Raw genomic sequence first — 27,339 nt, forward strand, 5'->3', positions numbered from 1 at the left:
ACAACAGTACAGTTAGTGGTATAGCCAGAGAGGCAATTGCAGATTATGAAGGAAAGTGGAGACTAAATAGTTGAGTTTTTAGTCGTTTCTTGATGACAGTGAGTGACTCTGCTGTTCTGATGCAGTTAGGGAGTTCATTCCACCAACTGGGCAGATTGAGTGCTAGAGTTCGGAAATGTGATTTCTTCCCTCTTTGAGATAGAACCACAAAGCGACGTTCATTCACAGAACGCAAGTTTCTGGAGTGCACATAAATCTGCAGAAGTGAGAGCAGATAAGGAGCAAACCCAGAGGTCGCTTTGTAAGCAAACATTAGAGCTTTGAATTTGATGCCAGCAGCAACTGGCAGCCAGTGCAAATGGGTGAGTAGCGGAGTGACATGTGCTCTTTTAGGTTCATTAAAAACCACTTGTGCTGCTGCATTCTGAAGTAGCTGATGTAGTCTGATGTTGTAGAGTACAAATCTACAAGATCGAGCAGTTCTAGAAATGTGGTCAGAAAAGTTTAGTTGGTCATCAATCGTTACTCCAAGGCTTTTTACCATTTTGGATGCAGTAATGGTTGCCCCATCCCTCTGGATTGAAAAGTTATGGTGTAGAGTCGGGCTGGCAGAAACTTCAAGCATTTCTGTTTTCGTGAGGTTAAGCTGAAGATGATGATCTTTCATCAAGTGTGAAATGTCTGACAGGAAGGCTGAGATGCGAGCTGGAACCGAGGGATCATCAGGGTAAAAAGAGAGGTATAGCTGGGTATCATCAGCATAGCAGTGGTAGGAAAATCTATGTTTCTGGATGACTGGTCCTAAAGATGTCGTGTAGATGGAGAACAGAAGTGGCCCAAGAACAGAGCCCTGAGGTTACCCCAGTGTTTAGATGCTGTAGGTTGGACACCTCTCTCCTCCAAGACACCCTGAATAACCTGTCAGCGAAGTAAGATCTGAATCATTGAATAACAGTGCCTGCAACGCCCAGTGACTCAAGTGTAGATAGCAGGATCTGGTGGTTTACAGTGTCAAAAGCAGCTGATAAATCCAGCAAGATGAGGACTGATGATTTTGAGTCTGCTTTATCCAGTCTGAGATCCTCCATGATCGAGAGCAGGGCAGTCTCAGTTGAGTGGCCTTTCTTAAAGCCAGATTGCTTGTTGTCCATGAGGTTGTTTTGAGTAATAAACTACAAGACATAATTTATTATGAATTATGCGTATGTGTTTAAGTAGTTCCTTTCAAAATATGTTCATTAATCCAGTGTTTTAGAATGTCTCGAAAGTCTTGTTGTGTAAGAAAACGCATGAGAAATAGGCATTGTGGTTGACTGTATATTAAAGGCTTATTTCCCTTAAACTTCTTTTAGTTCGGCTCTTAAATGAGTTGGCAACCTGGATATGTTGCTCATCCACAGCCACCAATCCTATTGTATTTTATTTAAATGTGTGTGTGTGTATATATATATATATATATATATATATATATATATATATATATATATATATATATATATATATATATATATATAATAAAAAAAAATATATATATATATAGCCGAATCAAAATCAATAGGAGGAAATTATTATTATTTTTTTTTAATAGTACCCTTCGTTATAGCAACTGGTTTCAATGTGCTTTTATTCTGGTCCTGCTAAAAACTATTTAAAAAACAAAACAATAAAAAAGCACTTAGTGAACAATATAAATTATTATTATTATCATATTATTATTATTATTATTATTATATATTATTTAGGCCTAGTAGCTCGGAAACAATCATGCAAACCAGGTGCTGCTCGCAAATGGATGTCTTTGCTCAGCATCAGGTGCACAACAGCAAGACGTTTAGTAGCAAACTATAGGGATTTATTATTATTATTATTATTATTATTATTATCATTATTATTATTATTATCATTATTATTATTATAATCGTTATTATTATTTAGGACTTGCTCGGAAATAATCATGCAAACTAGGTGCTACTCGGAAATGGCTACCTTTGCTCAGCATCAGGTACACAGCCGCAGGACATTTGGCAGCGAGCTATGATCTTAATTTAATGACAAATGTCTAACAATACTGCTAATTTACGCTTTTTTTTATCTTTTTTTATTTATGCATACGCAATTATTGTAAGCCTGCCAACTGATCAAATAACAAAATATGTAAACTTAGTTTATATATAATAAAATAACAATAATAATTAAAAGCCTGGGTGCTTGTCCACAGAGGGCTCTTATTTTGAGTGCTACGTCCCGAACTCAGATTTGGTTGACCAATCAGAGTAAAAGGGGCATTTCAGCACCGCCTACATGTGTATAATGAATTTTGTAGTCATTTAACCATTTTCCTACCCTAAATTTAAAAAACGAAAATTGAGGCAAATTTTTTTTTTTTTCCATTTTTGTGAGCAAACAAAAAATGGAAATACGTCTGTGTTGTTCATTTTCCTTTTTTATTTGAAAATGGATATGGATTGGACGGAAGAAACCCTGATTTTGCACCAATATATTTTTGCTGATTTGTTGATTTTGATTTGCTTATATCGTCCTCATCTGTGGGGAATCTTTGGAGAAATATTAAATATACTATGTATTTTAGTGTCCAGTACAAGGACCGTCATCACCCACCCGGTCAGATGTGCATTGTCCTCAGCATTCACAGCCAGACAATGCCAGAGAAGATTGAAACGACAGCAGCTAAAGTATTACAATGATCACTGTGTTCAATATCTCCATTGTCGGCCAGCCAGTACATTGTGCTTGATAACAGCATGTAAATCAATGTAGGAGAATATGAGAATGAAATATCTCTCCTTGTAATGACATTTATGAGATTTTTTATGGCTAATTGCTTGGAACATTGGCTGCGATATTATAGTCAGTTTCTGTAATATGCAGAAAGATGAAAAAGACCAAACCTGAAACCATCTTCAACTAATAATCCCTTTGTCAATTTAAATAGCATCTATTCTGTATATTTCATTTAGTTTATGAATAAAGATGATGAAGAGAAATGTATTAAATAAAATTAGGGGCATGGAATTTATAACATAATTTGAGTAATGATAAAAATATAATCTTTGTTAGCTACAAATGACAATGACATATTGTTATATATTGTTTTAGAAATGTCTCTTTAAACAAATACATTTTTCATAACAATATATAAAATGCCTGCCAAACCTCATTCTGCCATATTATTCCATATAAGTCTCTTCACTAAAGTCAAATATGTGGATTTTTAAGCAATGATTGCATTGAGACTGCTATCTTCCCCATTGTTTTTTTTGAAATATTGTAAAGATGTATCCATGGGTCAGCAGGAGGAAATACTAAAGCCGTCTTTCCACTGCACACGACATTTGGACACGACTGTCGGAATACTTCCCCTTGTGGCAATCGCACAAAATTATCAGTTCATTGGAGAGAAGCTGTTCTTGCAGTGTCCGAAATAAAGGAGTTCAAAAGCATTTCTCTGTGGTTGAATGAATGAATTTGAATTCTAGAAACTCAGACCGCTAAAAATATTGGAGGGAATGTAGAGACAACATAAAAATATGTATTTTTATTACTTTATTACTTAGATTTATGAATAGAAAATTTTTTTTATTTAGACTTTTTCTAATAAAAAATAAACAAAGTCCTATTTTTCATCTTGCGCATACAGACATGCTTGAACAACACAGGAATACATCACATCCGGTCAGCTGGTCGCATACGGTCTAGTCGCAGGAGTTCAAATATTTCAACGGATCCGCAGCTCAATTAGGATCCGACTTTTCCGTATACGGAGATGATTGGAACTCCACGCAGCTCCCGGACTACTCTTCATTGGAAATTAATGACTTCCGTTCTGTCGCTTGTCGTTTGTTATGTTTAGTGAAAAGGAGGCTTAAGAGGTATTTGGACTGATGGCTGCCAGCTGGGCTAATTAAGAAGCACATTAGAAATAGACTATCATGTAGGATCATGACACTGCAGTCCTCTGTTTGCTCAAGTGCATTGAGTGTTATTGATCATTTCCATCTACAAGATGCTGGCAGTGTTCTTTTTGTACCCACTCAACACATGCAGGCTGACACACACACAAAAAATTGCCTCCTCCAAGAAGTCAAGCCCCACTCCCAAGAAGCCATCCGCTGACCTCTTTATGCAGCTTAGAGGACAAAGCCGTCCCGGGAGATACTTGCTGATACCCAGAGTTGGACCACGGGCCAGATGGCCATAGAAACCAGGTGTATCTATGTGTCCACATGGCCAGTGGCGAGCGAGAGTAAAAGTCTTTTCTTGTCAGAGTTTGTTACCTTATTAACCGCTGACAGGTGCGGCGAGAGCCAGCTATAGATGTTAAAGCAGAGCGCTCATTTGGCCAAGACTGTCCAGGACAAACGTTGGGGGGGTAGGAGGCATGAAGCAGTTCAAAATGAGGCAACAGAGGCGTCTACTTCTGCTTTATGACGCTGGTGCCCTTCTTAAACGGGCAGACACCCCCCGCACTAGGGGTGTAACTGATACCTTCAGATCCTTTTCCTAGCAGTTGCAATGCATATAAGCTGTTATGACTTTTAGGAGATTTCCTCCCCTTTCAAAGAAACCATGGATGTCCATCAAACATGCACTGTTTTAGGCAGCTTCACTGTGCCAGCAGTGGGAGCTTTTGCACGGCTTTTTTCTTTCCCTTTTAAAGGGATCGTATGAGCCCATCAAACATGCACTGTTTTCGGGCAGCCTCACTGCACCAGCCATGGGAGCGTTTGCCTGGCTTTTCTTTCCCTTTCAAAGGGATCATATATAACTCCATCAAACACGCATCATTTTGGGCAGTCTCACTGCGCCAGCCGGCTTCTCTTTCCTTTTACAAAGGAACCACATATAACCATCAAACGGTACCACACAGGAGCCAGATCGTACCTCGGCACCACTGGCCCTGACTTTTTTCACCCTGCCGGAGTCTCTACTAGCCTCTCCTGAAAGCACGCCCAAGTTGGGGAAAGAATCGACCAAACCCATAGAAGCTGACTCACCTTGACACCTTAGAGGGAGGCCAGGGTGGGGGACGGAATGAGGGCCTTCCCTTGGGGCGTCACAACAGCTCCAATCGGCCAGAGGAAAGGTCCAGGTGCAAAATTCCACAATTTCACGCCTTCCCCGAAAACTTAGTGGTAGGTCAGAGATAATTGGCGTCTGACATGTACATCCAGGTGTGGGACATCCCGACAGGTAGGCCGGGAAAGGTGGCCTCCTGTCGAGCATGGCCTGGCGTTCTTGGACCTGGGTTTAAACTACTCAAGCAGCGGATGTCATAGCTGGGGTGCACCCGCCTTTCCCAAATCCACCACCTGAGGCCCTGTTCAATTATTTAAGTGGCTGAGATGAAACAACAACACATAGTTTTACCACCAGATAATATAAGAGTTCCATGTTTGCCTTGCACGCGGGGGCCAGGAGTCAGACGCGTTTGGTAGTGCAGTTAGTCTGCCTAAAGACCCTCTGGTTCTTTCTCAACCATGCCAGAATGCACAGCCAATGACTCGTGGGAAATGGATGTACTTGCCTGGGCAGCCAATCTGGTTGAAGGCCCCCTGCTTGGTTCTCACTGTGCCAGGACACGCAGCCAATGACTCGTAAGAAACAAACAGACTTGCTAGGGCAGCCAACCTGGTCGAAAGCCCCATGCTTGGTTCTCAATGTGCCAGGATGTGCAGCCAATGGCTCGTGGGAAACAATCACATTTACCAAAGCAGGCAACCTGATCGAAGGCCCCTGCTTGGTTCTCACTGTGTCAGGACATGTGAATTGGATGTGCTCCTATCTGAGGTAGACCGGAGAAATGCTGTTATTTGCAGGTTTGTCCTCCGGAATTAATAACAAAAGAAAAAAAAATAGAGTGGGAGAGTTTAGCTGACGTGGTTAACGCAGTGGGGTCTGAACATCGCACTGTGGACGAATTAAAAAATAAATAGTCCTATGTAAAGGTGCAGGTTAAGAGAAGACCAGTGGCGCACCATCAAAGTGTGGACTGAACAGACGGCGTAACAGGGAATGCTGAACTAACACCATTTGAGGAGAGAGTTGCCTCAATTATGGGTAACACTTTACTGTCTGGAGTAGTATCCGTGTCTGTGGGAGACAGATGTTTTAGAGGGACACTTTGTTAGGGTAGTATTGCAGCATCCCTCTGCTCTTATCAAGGCAGCACCACTGGCATTTCAGCTGCCCAATTGCCCGCTTTACAACTGACCCAAGTGCGAGAATGGGCTTCATTGTATCTGCTCTCTTGGTCAGTTTGTGGGTTGTTTAAGTAGGTTAACAGTCATGTCTTTAATTGATAACTGTGGTCTCCTGAAATACAGTTAAATAATTATGCTCAATAAAATAAAATAAAATAAAGAAACTTAGCTGGAATAATACATTTAAATACATCACTCAAGAAGCCACCCATTGCGCACCCTGCCACCTTGGAGCCTCATCCCAACCATGCTGTTTGTGAGGATGAATGAATCATGGGCTGACCAAGGCCACCTTGCCACAATATTTGTTAAGCGCATTTGAGCATCACATATTATTTGCACATTTTTTTTAATGGAAAGTATCCAATTCACGTATGCAAATTTATCTTCAGATAGCGCCTTAACCCTTCCTGTCGAGTTCGGGTCAAATCTGACCGATTTACAACTTAAATCCCTAAGAAATATTGTGTTTTACATCTGATTGCCTCAAGGCCTTATGATATCCTCCACACAATGCATTTGAACATATAAGAGTGATGATCAACTCTTTCATTGAATTTTGAGTGTTTTAATCAACCTTGTTACACCTGTGGTGTTAATGGTCAAAAGTGACTGCCATAGGAAATGAATGGGTATCCAGGCTATATTCATTCATTAGACAGAAAACATCCCCACACACACTACTTAAACTCACTCACTCACTCACTCACTCATTTCAGACTGAAAAATGTCTTTTGCAGGCACACATTTCTTTTATGTGTGTATATGTTGATCCTCCAGCCTGATCTCACAAGGAAACCTAACTATTTTACGTTTTGTCAGTTTAGTGGCTAATTCAAATGAGTTCAGTCCTACAAAATTGTATGATTTTAGCATTTTGTTTGTGCTTTGCTGGTTGATCAATCATTCAGATAGATTAAAATGTCAATTTCTTTGGTCAGACCCAGTGATAGTTATTATAGTGAGCTGTCTATTAGTAATAAAGCAGAGTATTTTGATTTCTGTCATCTATTGTTCATTTTGTAATATATTTTCAGAGCCTATTTTTATTTTCATTGCAGTCATTTTATGTATAATTCTGTAAATTCATGTTAAAAACTACTTTGAGACATTGTTCACAGCTAAAGAATGTTGAATAAAAATTTGTTGGAGAAAAAAGATTTTTGTGCTAATATAAGAGCAGTTAAAACAGACCGGTCAATTTTGACCGGGAACACTAAAGTAAGGGGCAGGATGTGAACACGACAGGAGGGTTAATAGCAATGTGGGTGCAGTCGTTCGCTGCAACTACATTGGCATTGGCATTGCATGGCTCAAAGATGACTGGCTTAACCCCAAGTGGTCTGCCAGTTCCCTTTGGACAGAACCAGTTGCCAGGAAACCAAGCGTTGACAGCACCCATGGAGGCGAGAATAGTAAGGGCAGCGTCCGCAACACTTCCTCCCCCAGATTGCCAAAGACTAAAGGTTTTGTACATTTGCAAATGCTTTTATATGTTCAAATCACATAAATTAGAAAAAAAAAACGTATTGTGTCTTTTAACCCATTTTATCAATTATAAATTAATAGCAATGTTTTTCACTTGTTAAAATGCCCTACATAATTGCCTGTAGGAGTCGCCAATGGAAATAAAACACATAAACACACATAAGAAATACATGTACGACAGACATGAAGTTGACCAGACCAACAAACATTTTCACACTAATTTAATCAATAGTAAGGCCCCATTTACACTAATACGTTTTAGTTTTAAAGTAAAAAAAACCTACTTTTCAAGCTGTAAAATTTTACATATTTATTGCTTTGTTTATTCTCCACAAATAAACAGGTAGCACATCATAATAATAATATAGATTAACTTGCACGCATATCCACATTAATAATCTGTGACAAATTATACTGTAGATTAAAGTGTTCGCATATCTACAACATTATTACTGTAGTAAAGTAGTTCAAGGTTATTCTTCCCGTGCCTTTCCCGCCGTTATAATGTTGCGATTTATGATTTAGATTTTAATGCTCGCGTACCTTCTGGAACATTATATAGCAGGCTAGCTTATAGAACAAGGCTTCAAATGAATCGACTCTTTTGATCCGAACAAATGAATCGTTCAGTGATGCTATCAACATAAAATTTGAGCAGGGTTGCAAGATCAAAGTTCAAGACATTAGATTCATTAATATACACAGGCACCTTTCTTTATACAAAAGTAGACTTTATTGACTAATCTAACAAAAACTAACACCTAACACAAACACACATTCATACAAGCATAGGGGAGAGTAACGTGAGGTAAGAGGTTGAGAATATGTAATGATGGGAAAACCTCTGAGTTTGTAAGCACAAACCAAGCAAACCAAACATAATCAAATTCAATATAACCCTTCTATTGTCTCTTTAGGGCTGAGTTTAGTTCACACCAGTTAAGATGTTGGGAGAAAGGTGATACTTGCGGTCTGTTTGTGATGTCCAAGCTCCCGTTGTTGAGCACGTGGTTGGCTGGCTGATCCTTGTTCCTCACGAGGTTTTAGTTTTAAGTTGAAGTGGCAAAAAGCATTCTGGGCAGTGAAATGTCCGAGCGCGGTGCAATAAACCCTTTCCGTCTGGGTTTCCGCCTGCTTTCTTGAAGGTTGCAATTCTTAGGTTTGTGAGGAAGTTGCTGAGTTTGAAGAAGGTTTCAAAACAACGCGTTTCCAGAGCAGAGAGGGGGGTTGCCTGGAGTTGGGAGAGAGAGGGGGAGCTTCCAGGCAGCATGTTTCAGAGCAGAGAGGGGTCCCAAGAAAGTTTGAACAGAGAGAGGGTTTGTTTCGAAGAGAGAGAGAGCTTAGCTTGGTCCTAACTTATATATAGGGTGGGTTCGGATCCACCCTCCATGGAAAGTTGACCAATTAGAAGCTAACTTCCTGGAATAGTTATTTACAGCTCTTTGTCTGAGGCAGAAGAATTTGCATAGGTAAATTTTATGCAAATCGGGACAGAAATGTTAAAGTCTCTTAAAACGTTAATATGTTGCACTCATATTAAAATAAAATGTCAACGATTGATTTGTACAGCGAGTAAGCTTTTCAAAAAGTCCAAACTTGAACAGTATAAGAGGATGTTTAGCATAGGTACAGTTAAACATTATATGCAGGGGTATTAAAACCAAAAATATTAATACAAGAGTAAGGGAAACTTTGCAAAACATATGATTAAACATAAAGAGAGTAAAGTTTATATGAAAACATAAGCGTTAAACAAGCAGTTTAAAGAGTCCTTTGTAAGTCAATCCTTTGTTTAATGCCGCATGGCACATTCCTTTGGGTTGTAAATACCTTGGAATCAGGTTTCGAGTCTTCTCTGGCAAAGTTGGCTCGGTTGTGGAATAAAATGCAAAATATTTGTGTGTCTGGCCGGCCATATTCGTTACAAAGCTGTTTGGACAGACATATGTGTAGAAATAGTGTATAGACCGTCATATTGGGGTGATATAAACACACCCAGTCCTTTTTTTACAATTTAACAACATAAAAACGGTGGACCAATTGTAGCGGTTTTCAGACCGATCGCAACTTGACGTACTAGTGCGGTCCCCCCAACCACGTAATTGATTGATAGATGTGTATTAACATGTCCTGGTAGTCACGTGTATAATCATATGAACAAGACCAGACATGCGCAAAGCAACGGGGAATAAAACTTCTGTTCAGTTTCCTAGGATCATCGATCATCATCAAATGTGATAGAGAGTAAGTTTCACATGTTTAAAATGTTTTAAAACAGTGCACGTGTGTAATGAATTACATTGATTTACTTCAGCTTTACTTCATCAGCACAGCCGCTTGTCAGAACAATTTTAAAGCAAGATGTTTCAATCCAAGTTTGTGGACGTTAAATCAGGTTTATTTTGTACATTAACATAACAGATTTCCCTGCACCAGTGGAGATTAACCTGTATCCTGTCACATTGGCGTGCAAATGTGTACAAAGCTAAACGCGCGCTCTGTCTGTGTGTGTGTGTCTGCGCTGTGTATCTGTGTGTGTGTGTGTGTGTGTGTGTGTGTGTGGGCGGGAACTTTGTAATGACATTGTGTGTGTCTCATCGATGCAACTCCGCAACAAATGCTCATTGGCAAAGTTCTTACTGTAGTATTTCTCACAAACACTTTACAGACACATTCTGAAGACGCAAAACATTTAAATCTGAATCTGAAAAAAGGGGTAACTTAGGTACCCTTTAAAACGCATAAGTTTTGCTACGGTTATGCCATCCATCCACACTAAGCCGAAGTTTTCGAGTGCCGAAAATGGAGCATTTTAAAACACTGTTGGTCCGTCTTAGTGTGGATGGGGGAAAACAGAGACATCTGAAAATAGTGTTGGGGCCGCAGACATTCCCTTGTCTGATTAGGGCTTTCCCCACAATATTAAGTAGCCTACACACAGTTCAGTCCTGCATCCTCTCCTTCAGTAGTTCAGACTGCAAGTTTTATATGGAAACTCCAGAGGAATCTTCAGGTAAATCTTCAAAGGGAACAGTGTAATTTATATTTATTATTTATAATTTATAATGACAGTGTCATTCACCCTGGCTACATTGTTTCACTTTCCTGACCATAAAATGAAAACATGATTTAAGAAACTGCTGTTTTCATTTTGATATTATCAACTAAACAGACAGCAGAAATGCTGAGGCATCGTGTAGCTGCATATTAATATGAGCATCATCTTCACTGTATGCATATTTATAACAAAACGGAGCCTATAACTGTCTATTTTTATTCTTATTGAAAATATGAAACATACCCTCTCTTTTGCTGAATATCAGTTTTAACAAACAATAATGGTCATTATAAAAGTATAACGTACAATAGGTTTATACACTATAGGAAATAAAGGCAAGCAATCAGTCAATATACAAAATATATGTAGTTACATTAATATATTAACTTATCTTTGGGCTCAGCCAAAACACTTGACCTGAGATAAAGTAATTGTTTCAAAAGACCAAAGTCGGGGAATATGTTGTTAGATATACACAACAAGATGAATTAAATATTATGTTTAACAAGTATGGTGAAATGAGATCCAGTGGTAAATCCTTGATAAATAGGCTGACAAGCACAGCTCTCATCTGGGTAGATAACTGCCTGGAGCTCAGACGTCCACATACGTTGCAGTGCATGCCAGAGTCAGAGTGTGTGAGTGTGTGTGTGGTCACATGATGTGTAGCATGGGTGAAAGGCTGGGGTGCAGGATGATATCTGTAGTGTCCTTTAGTGAGTCTTGTGAGCATTCCATCTGAAAATTGTGAGAGTAGTTTGGTTGCATTTTTTTAGACAATCAAAATTCTAAATTAAAGTACCCTGTATGCATTTGAGGCTGCCAACGGTTCGTTTTTATGCATAACCTGAAAACTCTGCACTTATTGGGCATCTCTGAAAACTAAGAGCAAGAATTTTAATTGCTTATATTGTTTTGCTCTATTGATTGTGGTGCTCCTGTCTCCTCAGGTCAATTTTAAAGGGTTTAAGCATCTTAATTCTGTAAAAAAAAAAAAAAGTATTTGCTTCAAAGTTGACTCATAAAAAATTGATGGCATAACTTCTGATGGAGCTTCTCTCCAGGCAATTAGAAAGGAGCTATTTACAAGCATCACTTTCTCTGACCTTTCTCTAATTTGACTTTCCACACACTCCTATCTTTAATCTTCTACGAGTCTCCATTCTTCATCTGCCTCTCGCACTCCACCAGTTGAGTTTTTGTGTTAACAACCTTTTTAAAACTCCTGCTCTCCACAATAGTGACATCTAACAAAACAAGTATTTTTAGTAACTATCACTAAGGACTTTTGTAAATATAATGACTGAACTAGTCAACAGTTTAGCAATAAGTGAAGCCGCTGATGCTGTTGGTGAAGTTTTTTAGTGATCCTGATGTGCTGAGATTTTGAGAAATTTAAAAAGTTTTCAGTTGAGTTCATTCTAGGCTATGTTCACACAAGTATTTTTGTGAAAAAAAAAGGTTTTCCTCAATTTCCTTAAAAAAACAGACCCTGGTCCTTTTGAAAATTTTGTGTTTTAGTGAAATGATATTAAGTTTTTTGTGTGGCCAACAGTCAGACAGCATAGAAAAAGGCTGCTGTTTTAAAAAATAAACTGTGCACAGCCCTGCTGTGACTGAAATCAGCTGTAGTTTTTCTTCAGTGATACCGATTGTTAACATCAGGAGTTCATCATTCTCTGTTCAATCAGCACTTTAACACTATTCCAGTGTTTTTTTTTAACTCTTTGTAGGAGAGGCACTAAATACACCTAAATAAGTTAAACAGATAAAGGATATCAGTATTATAAAAAGAATAGATCATATCTAGCCAGAGGGAAAAGCCACACAAACACAATTACCAAGAATGTCATTTTTGCAAACTGTTCAAATATGCCTTTTCTACTTTTGGGTTCTTATTTGTGATTCATCCAGATCAGGGTTGTCCAAACTTTTTGGGCCGAGGGCCAGATGCAAAAAAAAAAATTACGTTGTACCGGGCCAAATTTATATATAATATATATATATATATATATATATATATATATATATATATATATATATATATATATATATATATATATATATATAATTTATATATATTATATTTATATATATATATATATAGTCAGAATTGTTAGCCCCCCTAAATTATTAGCCCCCCTGTTTATTTTTTCCCCAATTTCTGTTTAACGGAGATAAGATTTTTTCCACACATTTCTAAACATATTAGTTTAGTAACACATTTCTAATAACTGATTTATTTTATCTTTGCCATGATGACAGTAAATAATATTTGACTAGACATTTTTCAAGACACTTCTATACAGCTTAAAGTGACATTTAAAGACTTAACTAGGTTAATTAGGTTAACTAATCAAGTTATGGTAATTAGGCAAGTTATTTTATAACAATGGTTTGTTCTGAAGACTTAAGGGGCTAATAATTTTGACCTTAAAATGGTTCATAAAAAAATAAAAACTGCTTTTATTCTAGCCAAAATAAAACAAATAAGTCTTTCTCCAGAAGAAAAAATATTATCAGACATACTGTGAAAATGTCCTTGCTTTGTTAAACATCATTTGGGAAATATTTCAAAAAGAAGAAATAAATCAAAGAGGGGCTAATAATTCTGACTTCAACTGTGTGTATAGATAGATAGATAGATAGATAGATAGATAGATCATAACAAGAACTGCTGCTTAATTGAATGCATGTAATAGCGATACCCAGTGGTTATTTATTGAATTACGTTTATTTTTGTATAGCGGGCCAGATTCTCTTGATATTTAAAAAAAGCCTCGCGGGCCGCCACAAAACTGATTGCGGGACACCCCTGATCCAGATGAAACACTAATACCATAATGTTTGCATTGATAGCAATGCTTATCTTTATGAGGGTTCCTATGTAAGTTTCATTTCAAAAAATTAGCAAGGAAGTGAGATCCAGGGTCCATCAGAAATGTTCCTGGATAACAGGAGAATGATTAAAATACATTTAGCTATCAATTTAGTCTATCAAAATGGTATTGATAATTTGTCCGGTTTCTAAATTTTAATTAATTACATTATCTGTGTTCATTTTGACTCATTTGGTGAAATGAAAAGTGTCAATAGTTCATTTTGATTTTGAGACCTGTGGAAGTATCTGCTTAAAAAGCCATGACACCTCCCACTTTCGATTCAGGTCCACCTCAGAATTTTTTCAAAAGATGCATCATAGTGGGCGTCGAGCTCTGCAAGCAAAGGGCAGGAGTGGGTGTGGCCAGCAAAGCAGAGGAGAAAGAGGGGAGCGAACAACTGTTGTCAGTCGGTTCACAAATTGAGACACAAACCATGAGGAGACCCATGATTTTATAGTTTACAAGTTAAAATGCCAAGAAATAAACAGTAATTTAATGCCCTGCTACATTTGTTATTCATAATTTCATATACACACAACTACAATTTATACAATTGAAAAGTAAATCCTTCATTCATTCATTCATTTTCTTGTTGGCTTAGTCCCTTTATTAATCCGGGGTGGCCACAGCGGAATAAACCGACAACTTATCCAGCATGTTTTAACACAGCAGCTGCCCTTACAGCCGCAACCCATCTCTGGGAAAAATCCACACACACACTCATACACTAAGGACAATTTAGTCTACCCAATTCACCTGTACCGCATGCCTTTGGACTGTGGGGGAAACCGGAGCACCCGGAGGAAACCCACACGAACGCTGGGAGAACATGCAAACTCCACACAGAAACACCAACTGAGCCGAGGCTCAAACCACGACCTTCTTGCTGTGAGGCGACAACAATACCTACTGTGCCACTGCTTCACCTGTAAAGATAATCGTGTTTATATAAACACTAAATGAGGACTTTTCCCTCAATCCCTTGGTCTGAAAACTAAGGGCCTACTCACACTATGCCATCCGCACCGTGCCCAGGCCCGTTTCCCGGATCGTTTGAGAAGTGTGAGTGCGCTGAATCGGGCTCAAGCACGGTTCACTTGGCCGGCCCTGGCCCGGTTGGAAGAGGTGTGCCTGAGCCCGGTTCACTTGGGCTTTGTCGCGGTACGCTTGTGTGTGAGTGCAAAACGCGCCAAAGCCCAAAACTGAAAGTGAGATGTGACTTTTAAGGCACTGTTTCATATGGATTTATTAATAATTCTTACTGTTCAGTGAACGCAAACTGCCGTAGTTTATTAAAGACTAGGGTTGGGCATCTAAGCTATAATGCCGATCCGATACGCATCTCGATACAAAGAATACGATCCGATATATTAGCCATACATTTGTGACATTGCGATGCAACACGATACGATTTACACCCACATCACGATACAATGCGATAATTCCGCACTAACTTATTAGATCAAGTTTATGAGATGATGTAAGAAAGGATGCTGTGTCATTGAATGAGTTTGATTATTTATTAACCAAGTAAAACCAAGACTTTTTTTACAAACTGGCTTTTCTCTCAGAGCCCGAGTGTCAGTTTACAGTAGAGGGCCATTTTAGAACCTATAGCACATATTATTTAAGTATTTTCAAGATAAACAGAATGTATAATTGCAATATTATAAATGTATATATTTGCACTCTTTCAACATAAATGTTTACATTTGCACAACAAGAATTGTGATTTAACTTTTCAACTAAACAAGTTTTACAAAGATATATTGTGCCACTGAATATTCAAAAAAGGTTGTGAACTAGCAGTGTTATGCTGCTTTGAAACATCACTATCACTGTAAACAACAGGCTAATAAAAATATAAATAAATAAAAATTAACAGGAGGTGTTTAAAACCTTCGTTCTCCGTGACACTAGGCTGAAAATCTTTGCAGATGGACAATGCAATAGCATTCGTTATTGGCGTAGAGCGAGCAGAACTGTTGCGCATGGAGAAAACTTTCAATGCTTTTCTCACCACTTTTGGAGCTGGTAGCTACAGTTAAAGCAGTGCAGGAAGCCAGGGATGCAGGAACACTGGAAGATGCTTCCACAACAACACCGAGGCGCCGCTTCAAGTGAGATTTCAGATTAGTCGTACTGCCCGTGTATTTTACAGATGCGCGGCACATTTTGCAAATTGCATCTGTCCTGTCAAGTCGTCCATCCTTTTAGCAGAATCCATAATGTTGCCATATTTTAGATTTAAAACTCAGCGAGAAATAAAATGTACACATCCGCAAGTCTATTGCTAATGCATACTTTATGTAGGTCGATTAAATTATGCGCCAAAAACAGGTTGACAACACTTGTTAATAAATAAAAAATACATTCTATATTAAAAATATAAGTTGTATCTTGGAAAAACCGATGCATCTCGCAAAAACCGATGCATCTCGATTTGCTTCCAAAATTTCATTCATCCTTTGCTGCTCTACCGATACACTCGCATCGTGCACGCGCATGACCGCGTATCGATAGATATCGGTTAATCTTCCCATCCCTATTAAAGACGCAAACCCCTCACTGCACGACAGCTGCGCGCCTTCAGCAGACTTTATGATTGCTTTATGAGAGCTTTATAATTGCTTATGAGCGCCAAAAGTGGCGGATCTGTTCGGCGAAATATCTGACTGCGTGTCCCCGCATCCCTAAGGACTGTTTGGCGAAATATTTGAAGGCATATCAAACGACTGAAACGATATAACTAGAGCAATCTCCACTCTGCTGCTGAGTGAGAGAGTGCTTCTCACTGAACAGCCCAGCAGTGATGACGTAAGCGTGCCGAAACCCGTTTGTGGTGTGAGCGCGGGCCGTCGGGGGAGACGGGAGGGGGGACAAGCGTGCTTTGGCCCGGTTCGAGGCAACTGTACCTAGTGTGAGTACGGCCTTAGTGCAGCAGGTCTTTTTCCCAGTCTATTTTAACCATTAACCCTGCTGGTAATCTGGAGAACTTAGGCCACAGGTGTCAAACTCAGTTCCAAAAGGGCAGCAGCTCTGGACAGTTTAGTTCCAACCCTAATTAAACACACCTGATCAAACTAATTGAGTCCTTCAGGCTTGTTTGAAACCTATAGGTAAGTGTGTTGGAACTAAACTGTGCAGGGCTTCGGCCCTCCAGGAATTGAGTTTGACACCCCTGACTTAGGCGAACACAGCAGCACGGCGATGTGTCTAAATGTGAACAAACTCCTGATAAAAGACAAAGTCCGCCATTCTCCAATACTCTAACTGCTCTCCCGATAAAAATGCTTGCAGCACACACACAACTTTGCTGTATCGGCCCTGACAGGATCGCGGGAAAAAACATGCAACAAATCACTTGGATCATGGAAACAAACACATAAACGGCTAAATACTTTGTGCCGTGGGTCCATGGGTCCGTGGGTCCCAGTCATCAAGGTAGGATTTCACAGCTTGGCACTGGCCGGTCTGCTTTGCCTTCGAAAAGCACGTAATTAAGAAGCTGGCTCTTCTCATAGGATAAGAAAAAACCGCTATGAATAATAATAAAAAACTGACGCATCATCTTTGCACTTACAGTTCTGCGATACGTCGCCGATTTTGATCCAAAAATTATTTTTAGCTGAAATGAGCTGACAAAAGCTCAAAATTATCCAGTTATCATGAACAGGTTTCGTGAACCTTTAGGAGGCAAAAAAAATCTCGTAATATGGGTGCTACTGAAATGCACAGAAACACAATAAAATACATTTTGAGAGATATAAATGAGATCTCAGCCGATCTGTTGAGGGCTGTCTCGTCCCTGTATGAACAGAGATTTGTTTCCAGTGCATGTTGGACTCCGGCAGGGCTGCCCCTTGTCACCAATTCATTTCATAATTTTCATGGACAGAATTTCAAGGCGCAGCCTTGGGCTGGAGGGGGTCCGGTTTGGGGAACACAGGATTTCATCTTTGTTTTTCGCAGATGATGTTGTTCTGTTGGCTTCATCAGACATGGACTTTCAGCATGCACTGGGGCGGTTTGCTGCCGAGTGTGACGCGGTAGGATGAGAATCAGCACCTCCATGAGCTTTGGATCATGACCGAAAGGACAAGATCTCGGATACAAGCGGCTGAAATGAGTTTCCTTTGAAGGGTGGCAGGGCGCACTCTTACGGATAGGGTGAGGAGCTCTGACACCCGGGAGGAGCTCAGAGTAGAGTCGCTGCTCCTCCACATCAAGAGAAGTCAGCTGAGGTGGCTCGGGCATCTGTTTCGGATGCCTCCTGGACGCCTACCTAGGGAGGTGTTCCAGGCACGTCCCACCTCGGAGAAGACGGCCTCGGGGAAGACCCAGGACACGCTGGAGGGACTATGTCTCTTGGCTGGCCTGGGAACGCCTCGGGATCCCCCCGGAGGAGCTGGAGGAAGTGTGTGGGGATAGGGAAGTCTGGGGTTCTCTCCTAAGACTGCTGCCCCCACGACCCGGCCCCGGTTATGTCACTCTTACGTAACATCCAATAAGCAAAGACCACCTGTTATTTTTATATTATTGCTATCACCTTGTTGATTTTTTTTTCTGCAACAAAATGCTCTTAGAAAATTTACTTTTGTGACATACCATTTGATTGATTTGAATAGTGTATTATTCAGACAAGTGCTACATCTTGTAGACATCTTTTCCTCTTCCATGCTTAAATATGGTAATTTTGGTCCATATTAATGCCATGAGGAACCAGCCTCCATTTCCTTTGCGTTTTAGAATAACCTCAGTTTCCTTATGCAGAACTAATGAGACTTGATAGGTGCCTACATTTAACCCTAAACCCAAAAGTGGCTATTGTATTTGATCTATTTAGACAACTTTAGAGGACTTCTGTTTGTGACTGGAAATATTCTTCCAAATCTTTCTTCAGTCAATGTCTTTCACAGTGAAGACGGAGAGCTGCTTTATATTGATTTAGTGGAACCAATATCTGCTGGAACTTTCATGCTCAAGACCTCTTTTTCTCTCAGCTTCTTTTTGCTCAATGTTAAGTCATATTCAATTTATTCAGATAACAGAGTGCTGTTCTCTGTGATTTCCAGAGTATTTATAATAATCCATATGAGTATGTTAATTGGCATGTTAAATATGTATTTAATAGAATTGTTACTATTGAATTTGTATCATTTTTCTAAAAGGGCAACCTTTTATCATCTGAAGAAATGAGCACACGAAATCTGCTTCTCAAGACCCTGTCAGTACAATAATAAATAAATAAATAAATAAATAAATAAATAAATAAATAAATAAATAAATAACAAATAAAAAAGACTCTTGTCCACAATTTAATTTATTACAAAGGAAAAATTCTACAAAGAAAAACTGTACTCAGATTCAATCTTTACACGAAGTCCAGGCTTTGTGTTTGTTGTACACCATGAAACATAATATACACATGTCAGTCTTTCTGTCATCACATTCAATTCAAACTGAAAACTACAGCTAAGTCACTTGTGATTACTTTGCATATGTTTTTTATATATATACCAAGAAAAAGGTGTAACACTTTAAAATTAGGTTCCATTAGATTAGATTAGTTAATGACTTTATTAAATTGAACAAATAATAATAATAATAATAATAATAATAATAAACAAAATATAAAGTACACTGTTTATTTATCTGTGCTAACCTAATTAATGAAAATAACATTAATCATTTTTAGCTCTTGTTTACACAGAGTGCATTAATATTTTGACGCACTACAGTGGTCTAATGTGACCCGACTGACTTTATATTTTCTATACTTTTGCAATAAATTAATTTAATCAGATGGTATTCTGGGAATTAAATTGTTTTTGATCATCACAAATCCTTATTAAAGTGTTTTATTAATACATTTTGAATAGTTTTATTTTTGTGACACTACACTTCTAATGCATAAGATATATTTAAAATAACCCATATTTATTCCCTGTCACCTGTTGTTTCAACCATTGCTAAATGTTTCTTTGCAGAATCTCCAAAACATGTTTTACCCATTTATTATAACATATGTTCTTTAAATATGTAGTTTCTGACTTTCAAATATAATTGTTTAATTTTTCTTCCTTATTTTATAAACAATCAGTTTTGCATTTACAGATAATTTTTACATAAATGAGTCTAAAATTACCTATATTCATACCATATGCAATAATTAACATGAGTATTTAGGTATTTAGTGCTGAATCTTTGAAAGAAATGCATTCTATCGTGTATGATTTTTGGTATTCAGTACACATCTTTTTGTTGACGATCACAAATAATTATGGGTACTGTTTTCCCTTTTATTTTATAAACAATCACAATTTTAAATTTATACTTATACTTACACATTTTGTCAAATTGACTATTTGGAAATTTTGAATGAATGATTCTGATTGGTAAATAACTTTCTAAGGTGTGCACTTATTTTCAGATAAACACAGGTAAATTAGTAGTTCCAGGCTGGTTTTGACCATTCCATATCTCCACTGAATGGTTTCAGTTATTTCACAGCTACAACAGTCAAAAATTAGATAAGGGGCCGTTTCAGAAAGGAGGTTAAGTGAAAACTACTTTAAGTATTTTTTAAGTATTTTAACCCTGAAATGAGGGAAACTATGGCTTTTCCATTTCAAAGTGGCAGGTTTGTTAAACTCGAGAAAGCAGGGTAATTAAAGTCTATTTCTGAAAGAGAGGTAACTAAAACTCAGAGTCAGTTACTGTGGTAACTTACTCTGTGAACCTAACCTGGTCAGGAGCAGGTTTTATTTTCTAAACTCTGAGTTTCTGTCGGTCTCCTCCCCTTTTTTAAAGACGAAGTGGTATTTCTTGCCTTATTATTGCGTTTCCACCCACCCATTTTATTTCTCATTTTGGATATGTGCATAAAAATGATTGATGTAAATGTCATGATGGACATAACTTTAAAAAAAATTTGCATAAAAAACACACGCATAACTAAGTAGGATAAACTTTTATTCGATAAGAAAATATGTGCATAAACTACGATAGAAACCCTTTTACTGAACAAATGCATTAAAAAAAATGTTTGAAATTTTTGTTATAAGAGATCATATGATGATGAAAATGTGTGTGAATGGACAAACCAGCAGGCTGAGCATACGGTAATCTTAAATATTGTGTTGGTCATTAATTCTAAAACGCCTTAACTGTTTCAGTATTAATGTTATTATATTATTAATGACTTCCAGAGCATCTGGTGCGTGTCAAGAGCGTCTGTTCTCCGCGTCTCATTGCTTCAAATGCCCAACGTGTTTATTGTGTGTCAGCATTGTCTTCTGAGGCGCAAGTACATTTATTAAGTAAAGCAAAGATTGACGCAGTCTCTTCTTAACGCAGTAAATTCTGTTTTTAAGGTTGATATTTGTCACCCGTTTAATCAGGAAGTGATGATTTTGTTCTCTTTTATTCGTTGGATGGAAACGCTACTTTATTTGCACATCTTGCGATATTCCAGTTTTGCACATAAATTTATTTCATATATTTGAATGAAAACATATCTATTAAACTGTTTTACAATTGCTATGACAGTTTTTTTTTCAACGCAGCAACACACCTAAAACACACAATTGGCAAAACAGTTAATTTCATGCTCAAAATCACACATTTCACACTTTTCAAAATACAATAATAAACTAATACAATACACCATGTCTAACAAAACACTGCAAACATGTTTCAAAATGAAATAATGATTTAAAACACAAACACATGTTCTCTTCCAATAGGAACATTTAGTCAATCATAAAACATTGACAAAAAAAAAAAAAAAAAACACTATCATCAGCTAAAATGACAGAAACTGCATTATTTTATGTGTCAGCTCTGCCCTTATATTTGAAGCCTCTATAGAGTTTTGTTTTGTTGGGTTTAGTAAATGCATGCATTTTCTTTCTTTTACAGCAAAATATCAATACTTTCTTCTGCCATTCATTATACAGTATTTCTCTTTTGCAATCGGGATTTCACAATAATTAACCCCGAAAATAACAATGAATCCACTAACGTTACCAGACTGCTGTTGTGGTTGCGATAAGGAAAAGTGCTAAGCACATGCAGACTTTGTATATTTCAATCTGCCAACACAACACACATTCCTGATATGCGAGCAAATAGGTATAAATACAGCACTACAACATACAAAAAGGGAGATCATCTAACCTGCCAACATGTCTCTGAAAACCCGGGAGAACGGGGGGACAGGGTGTTCAGGGGTGAGGTTGAGAACCGGGATAGGATGCAGCGGGTTTTGGGTGGCCGCTTCGATCCGGGTACAGTACCAAATTGGCAACCCGGGGGTGTTTAGTTTACAGACTGTACCAAAGAGAGGGGTCAGTGAATTAAAAAAAAAAAAAGTTTTTTTTTTGTTTTTTTTTAAAGAAAAAAAAAACAGGATGTTTGCTGGAGACTGGTCTAAAATATGGGATTCTCCCATGAAAAACGGAAGTGTTGGCTTACCAGTTTAAAATTGATTTGATCTGCTATAGTTAGAAATCAGACTGTTATATCTTCAAAGCGTAAAGGCTTATTATGAAGTTCTGTCAAAAACGTCAACTGTCGCTGACGAGCTGTCTCTCAGATATTATAAATATTTTAAAATAGGCACTATTCTTGCAAATAAACTGCATAGTTGCAACCAAAACAACTACATTATCGACTAAAAAAGCCTCAAAAGTATATTTTGTTGTCTAACTGCAGTAATATTTGTCAAACTGTAGTGTCTGCTTGTAGCTGGCTGTGTGTGGGCGGAGTAATACACAAAGGTTAAAGAGGCTGTACGGATGCTGATATTACTTAAATATATCATGGCTATCAGCCAATCAGATTCAAGATCCAGACAGAACTGTTGTATATATATATATATATATATATATATATATATATATATATATATATATATATATATATATATACATACATATATATATATATATATATATATATATATATATATATATATATATATATATATATATATATATATATATATATATATGTGTGTGTGTGTGTGTCATGACTGTCTGAGACCACCAGGTGGCACTGTAGTTCGCTGGTGAACTCTGGTGGTGAACTACAGTTGCTAGAACTACAAGTCCATACATCCCACGTGCACACACCCGGTTTTCCACACGGATTTGCAAAACACAGCTATCTCCGTTTCCTGTTTGATTTCATGGACTATTTATTCCCTCTTCACCCATTGTTTGTCACTGTGTCGTTTGTCTATCTTGTCTTTCTAGTCGAAGTAAGTCTTGTTTGGTTTGTTGTACCTGAGCCTTGTTCTAGTATTTTCTGCCAGAGTTTCTTGTTTTGTTTATTTGTTTGTTACTTTGTATTTTGGACTGCACTTGCACTTGGATCTGACACGTTTTGTCTCATCCCGTCAACAAACCGTGACAGATATATATTAAACAGCAATTAGCAATATAATAAAATACAGGAAATATATTTGTCCTTCAATTGACAATATGATCAGACGTTAACTTTGACTTTAGCCTATATACGTTCTGTTTAGAACATGATGTTATCTGTTCTGACATACTGTGTGAAGGCATTTGTAAATTTGACTGTAAAATTACTTTGTTTTGGTAATGGTTGTGCTTGTGTGTAAAAGAAGTTAAAGCATTTTAAATTGGTTTTAACTGAATGCATTTTGTGTCAAAGCAACAAGAAATGTATAGTCAACAAAGATGGATGTTGTGCTAACTATGTTAAAAGTTTAGGAAACTTGTAAAATGTATTGAAAAAATTGTCATAGCCATAGTAAAAAAAACTGTAACTTAATTTCAGTCACACAGAGAACAAAGTCACGTAGGAGAATGGCTTGTCCTTTTTTTAAATACATAATTAGCTTAAATTCACTCATCTTTAACAGGGACATTTACAGTTACTAGATTAATGGGATTATTACTCTATTCTAAAAACTATTGTTTAGTTCTGTTTACATTCTAAGTGTTATATCAACCTCTATCACTTGATCAATAAAAAAGGCAGACACAAGTTCACTTTTAAATCTATTAAAACTGATCAACGTGTATAAAAGTGGGAACGTGTGTACTAATTTTTTAATGCACACATAACATTACTTGTAATATTATACATAAATATTTAAATACATTAAATGTAAAATTGTGCATTAACTTGACCTGTTTTCCCACACTAACTGTCTCTGTTTCACTGATGCAGTGGTGTTGCTTTTTTAAATATATGGTCATATTTTCTATAACTCTGCATGAGCCAAGTTTAGCTGGAGAAAGAAATGGTGATCTCTTTTTTCAGAAGTTGTCATGGTCAATAATAATATCTGCGCTCCATTGATAGTTCCTGTTTGTAGTCTAAGTGTGTGCACTTAACTCTGAGTTGGTCTACTCAATGTTGATTGACCTAACTCAGATCCACTAATATGAAACCGAAAACTCAGCATTTTTAATATCTCGGTAATCAACTCAAGTTGTTTCAAGTGTTCAAGTTTAAACTCTGAGTTGGTTGAACCTCCTTACTGAAACAGGCCCCAGATGTGCAAGAATCTAGTGCTAAACACAGGAGCAGTTTGAGGTAAAAAAATAAAAAAAAAACTGTAAATATCTAAAATACCACACCTAAACAGTGACTTTAGGTGCAGTTACCATAGTATAAGTGGAATAATCCACTCCAATCTGTGGAACTATTAGAAAATAGTGCACACCCAATGTGTAACAGCTACTCTACATTAAGTTGTGACTGCATCTTTGTCTAACAATTAATTAAAAAATGAATGCTGTTGTCAGTTTTTACTTACCTACTTATTCCTTACTTACATTCATTTATGTAACCATAGAATGCATTTGTTTTACTTTTAATGTTTAAATTGAGAAGATCAACTACACATGATAAACAAATGTTAGTCTGATTACCTTGACCTTAACACACATTAACAGTAAGAACATTTGATGACAAGTCGTAAATGATAGTAAATTTCTCTGCTTCTGGAAAAGTTGTTTGTCTGTTTTTTTTTTTTTGTTTTTTTTTTTGTCTGTTACTTACAAAAGGTACTGTAAGAAATTAGAAAGGTAATGCTGACTCGCAGGGGGAGTATCACAATGGAGTGTCAGTCAAAACACTTGAAGCAAGATCAGTTTCTTGGAGTTTTAAGCGTTTTAAGTTTTAAGTTTACCTCTATATATAAATATATATATATATATATAAATATATATATATATATATATATAAATATATATATATAAATATATATATATATAAATATATATATAAATATATATATATATAAATATATATATATATATATATATATATATATATATATATATATATATATATATATATATATATCTCATGTACATGTAGACATCACATTTAATTATGTTGCATTATAAGAAAACAGGAAACAATAACACATTTGTAATTTTATACACTCACGCATTTACTCTGTCCGTTATTTTTTGCCAAGCCAACTCTCTATCTTTAGCAGATGCAGCTGTATTGCTCCTTTTTAATATTACTGGCTTAAATTCCTCGTACGCATACATCAAAACCTCCAACTCCGCCTCTGTAAAATACGCCGCTCTCTTTTTTTCGCTTTGACTTTCCATGGTGACTCATGAAATCAGCGATCCATTGAGAATGTCTTTATGTATGCTCTGTGCACGCGCATTAACTCTAGGTAACCAATTGAGGGTTGATTAAACTAACTCTTCTCAGGTGTTTTGGAACCGACATACTCATGGTATGCCGGTTTGGGGTAAATCAACCCAGAAGTTATGATTTACCAAATTGTAAGTTAACCCAGCTTTCTGGAATACCCCCCAGAGCAGTGAAAGACTGGAGCATACTGTGACACTGAAGCCACACTATTTAAAGGGACTGATGATTTGGATAATAGGGTGCAGCTGTGAACCATTGGTTGGCCTTCAGAGCGTGGATCAGACAGGTTTGAACAAAAAGTGGGCAGGGCTTCAGAGAGCACTTCACAAAGATTTTCTACAAGGCCGCCCCAAAATATGGCATGACATTTTTACTTTCAGAAAATCTCATATCAAACCACCATGCTCCAAGTCAATCCTTAATAAGAGGTAAAGGAATGAGGCGGCTAACTGGTTGTACATAAGCTTTCCCATTGACTTCAATTACTGCAGCTCTGACCCGGCCATCCTTACCCATAAAATGTCTGAAGCACTTTACCAATGTACCTTAAAGCACATGGACGTCAATGGTCCAAAAACATAACCACAGCAGGGTTTCCAAATTATCCTGATCCTGCAACCATTTTTGATGAGCTTGTAGATTAGGCAGATAATTGTGAAAAATTTTGGCAGAATTAATCGTCCAAAATCTGGCCGTCTCCATCTCCTTTGAATAAAGATATCTGAATCAGCATCAATGACTTGAGGTAGGGCAGCATCTCACCGCCCCATAAGGAGTTACTGGATCCAGATCCTCAGCACACGAGACATATCCTAGGGGTTTAGAATTCAAAATGTCCTCCACCAAAACAGTTGTACGAACCTCTTGCAACAGGAGCAGTTCAAACTAATCTTTACTAAGAGAAGAGTTAGCAGGTTGAGCTACCACAGCTTTGAGAAGATCAACCCATGGCTTACATTGATGTACATACAAATGGTCATCTCCAGTCTTGGCCAAGCCACAAAAGTCTCTCAGCTCGGTGGAATCAACAGAGTTCTCAATTCTGTTAGTGAATTTTGGCAACTGATTGATTTTAGAACAAAGGAAATCAGGACCTTGACTCCAATGGTCTAGATCAGGAAGGCACTTGCCTCTGGTGTTCTCATCAGCTGGATTACGAGTGGTGTCAGCATAATGCCATTGTTCAACTAAGTGGTGAGGTACAAACCAGGATTCTTGGCTCTGACAGACTTCTTTAGGGATCGATTTTCTCACAACCGGCCTCCACTAGTTTCTGGACCTCTCCTTTATAGACAAGGGCTTTCTTTGGATCATCAGGGAGTTGGTGCTCAGTTCTTCGAAGAGAGGTGGTGACTGCCTTCTTAAGAGCATTGAGCAAAGGTGCATTCTTGGAATGAAGCAAAGGAGTAACAGATCTTGAGACACCATTAACATTTTGTCTTGTTGTCATCTGCTTAATACAATCAATGGCATTTTGATTTTGTTTAGACCGTGTAATGGCCTCTTCACTCCTATAAGAGAGTACATCTACATGTGGTAACTGTTCTACATCTGGCTGGAGCTGAAAGGAGACAGAAGTTCCAGAAAGAAATAAACACAGAGTTTCAGGTTCAGTTGACTTATCTGATGGTATTGGACCATGAAGAGCCCATCCAATCTGGTATGAACTGCAGCTGGGCCTTCTTGAGGGCTGAGACGTACCTTCTCCACTGGAGCCAAAAGATGTGGATGATCAGCACCAATCAGAAGCATAGGCTGGATTTTGTTAAAGGTTTACAAAATGGATGCCCTTAAGATGGCTAAATCGTTTTAGGAGGCTTTGAATAGGATAGGATTGCTCAGGAAGCTCCAATTGCGGTGCAGTAAAGGCCCCTTTCACCTTATACTTGTGCTGAGAATTGGGAGCAGAAATGGTGAAGCTCACACTAGCTCTTTTGAGAATCTCAGTTTCTTGGTGCACAGTTTGAAGCAGTAAGGACTCAGCTATGCCATTCAATCCAAGTTGCCGTGCTGCTGGTGACAAAAGCAT

The 27,339-nt window shown here is 37.7% G+C and overlaps 1 protein-coding gene across 1 annotated transcript; it reads right to left on the reverse strand.

Moving 5' to 3' along the window:
- On the reverse strand, positions 1-27,339 carry LOC141379155 (uncharacterized). The gene is made up of 4 exons (XM_073931827.1): positions 27,190-27,339; positions 26,565-26,697; positions 26,277-26,458; positions 1-850 (listed from the first exon to the last, which is right to left on the reverse strand). The coding sequence occupies exons 1-4, from the start codon at positions 27,337-27,339 to the stop codon at positions 44-46; spliced, it is 1,272 nt and encodes a 423-aa protein (XP_073787928.1). The 3' UTR covers positions 1-43.

The sequence above is a fragment of the Danio rerio genome, chromosome 19 (genome assembly GCF_049306965.1).
Source record: "Danio rerio strain Tuebingen ecotype United States chromosome 19, GRCz12tu, whole genome shotgun sequence".
In the NCBI taxonomy this organism is placed as follows: Eukaryota; Metazoa; Chordata; class Actinopteri; order Cypriniformes; family Danionidae; genus Danio; species Danio rerio.

What these genes read in the sequence shown, in the direction of transcription:
- LOC141379155 (XM_073931827.1), bottom strand. Translation starts at nt 27,339, where the DNA reads ATGCTTTTGTCACCAGCAGCACGGCAACTTGGATTGAATGGCATAGCT. An exon ending in ATTCTCAGCACAAGTATAAG is followed by an intron (nt 26,698 to 27,189) that starts GTGAAAGGGGCC and finishes CTTCATTCCAAG; the next exon opens with AATGCACCTTTGCTCAATGC. An exon ending in CTGGAGATGACCATTTGTAT is followed by an intron (nt 851 to 26,276) that starts GTACATCAATGT and finishes GGGTAACCTCAG; the next exon opens with GGCTCTGTTCTTGGGCCACT.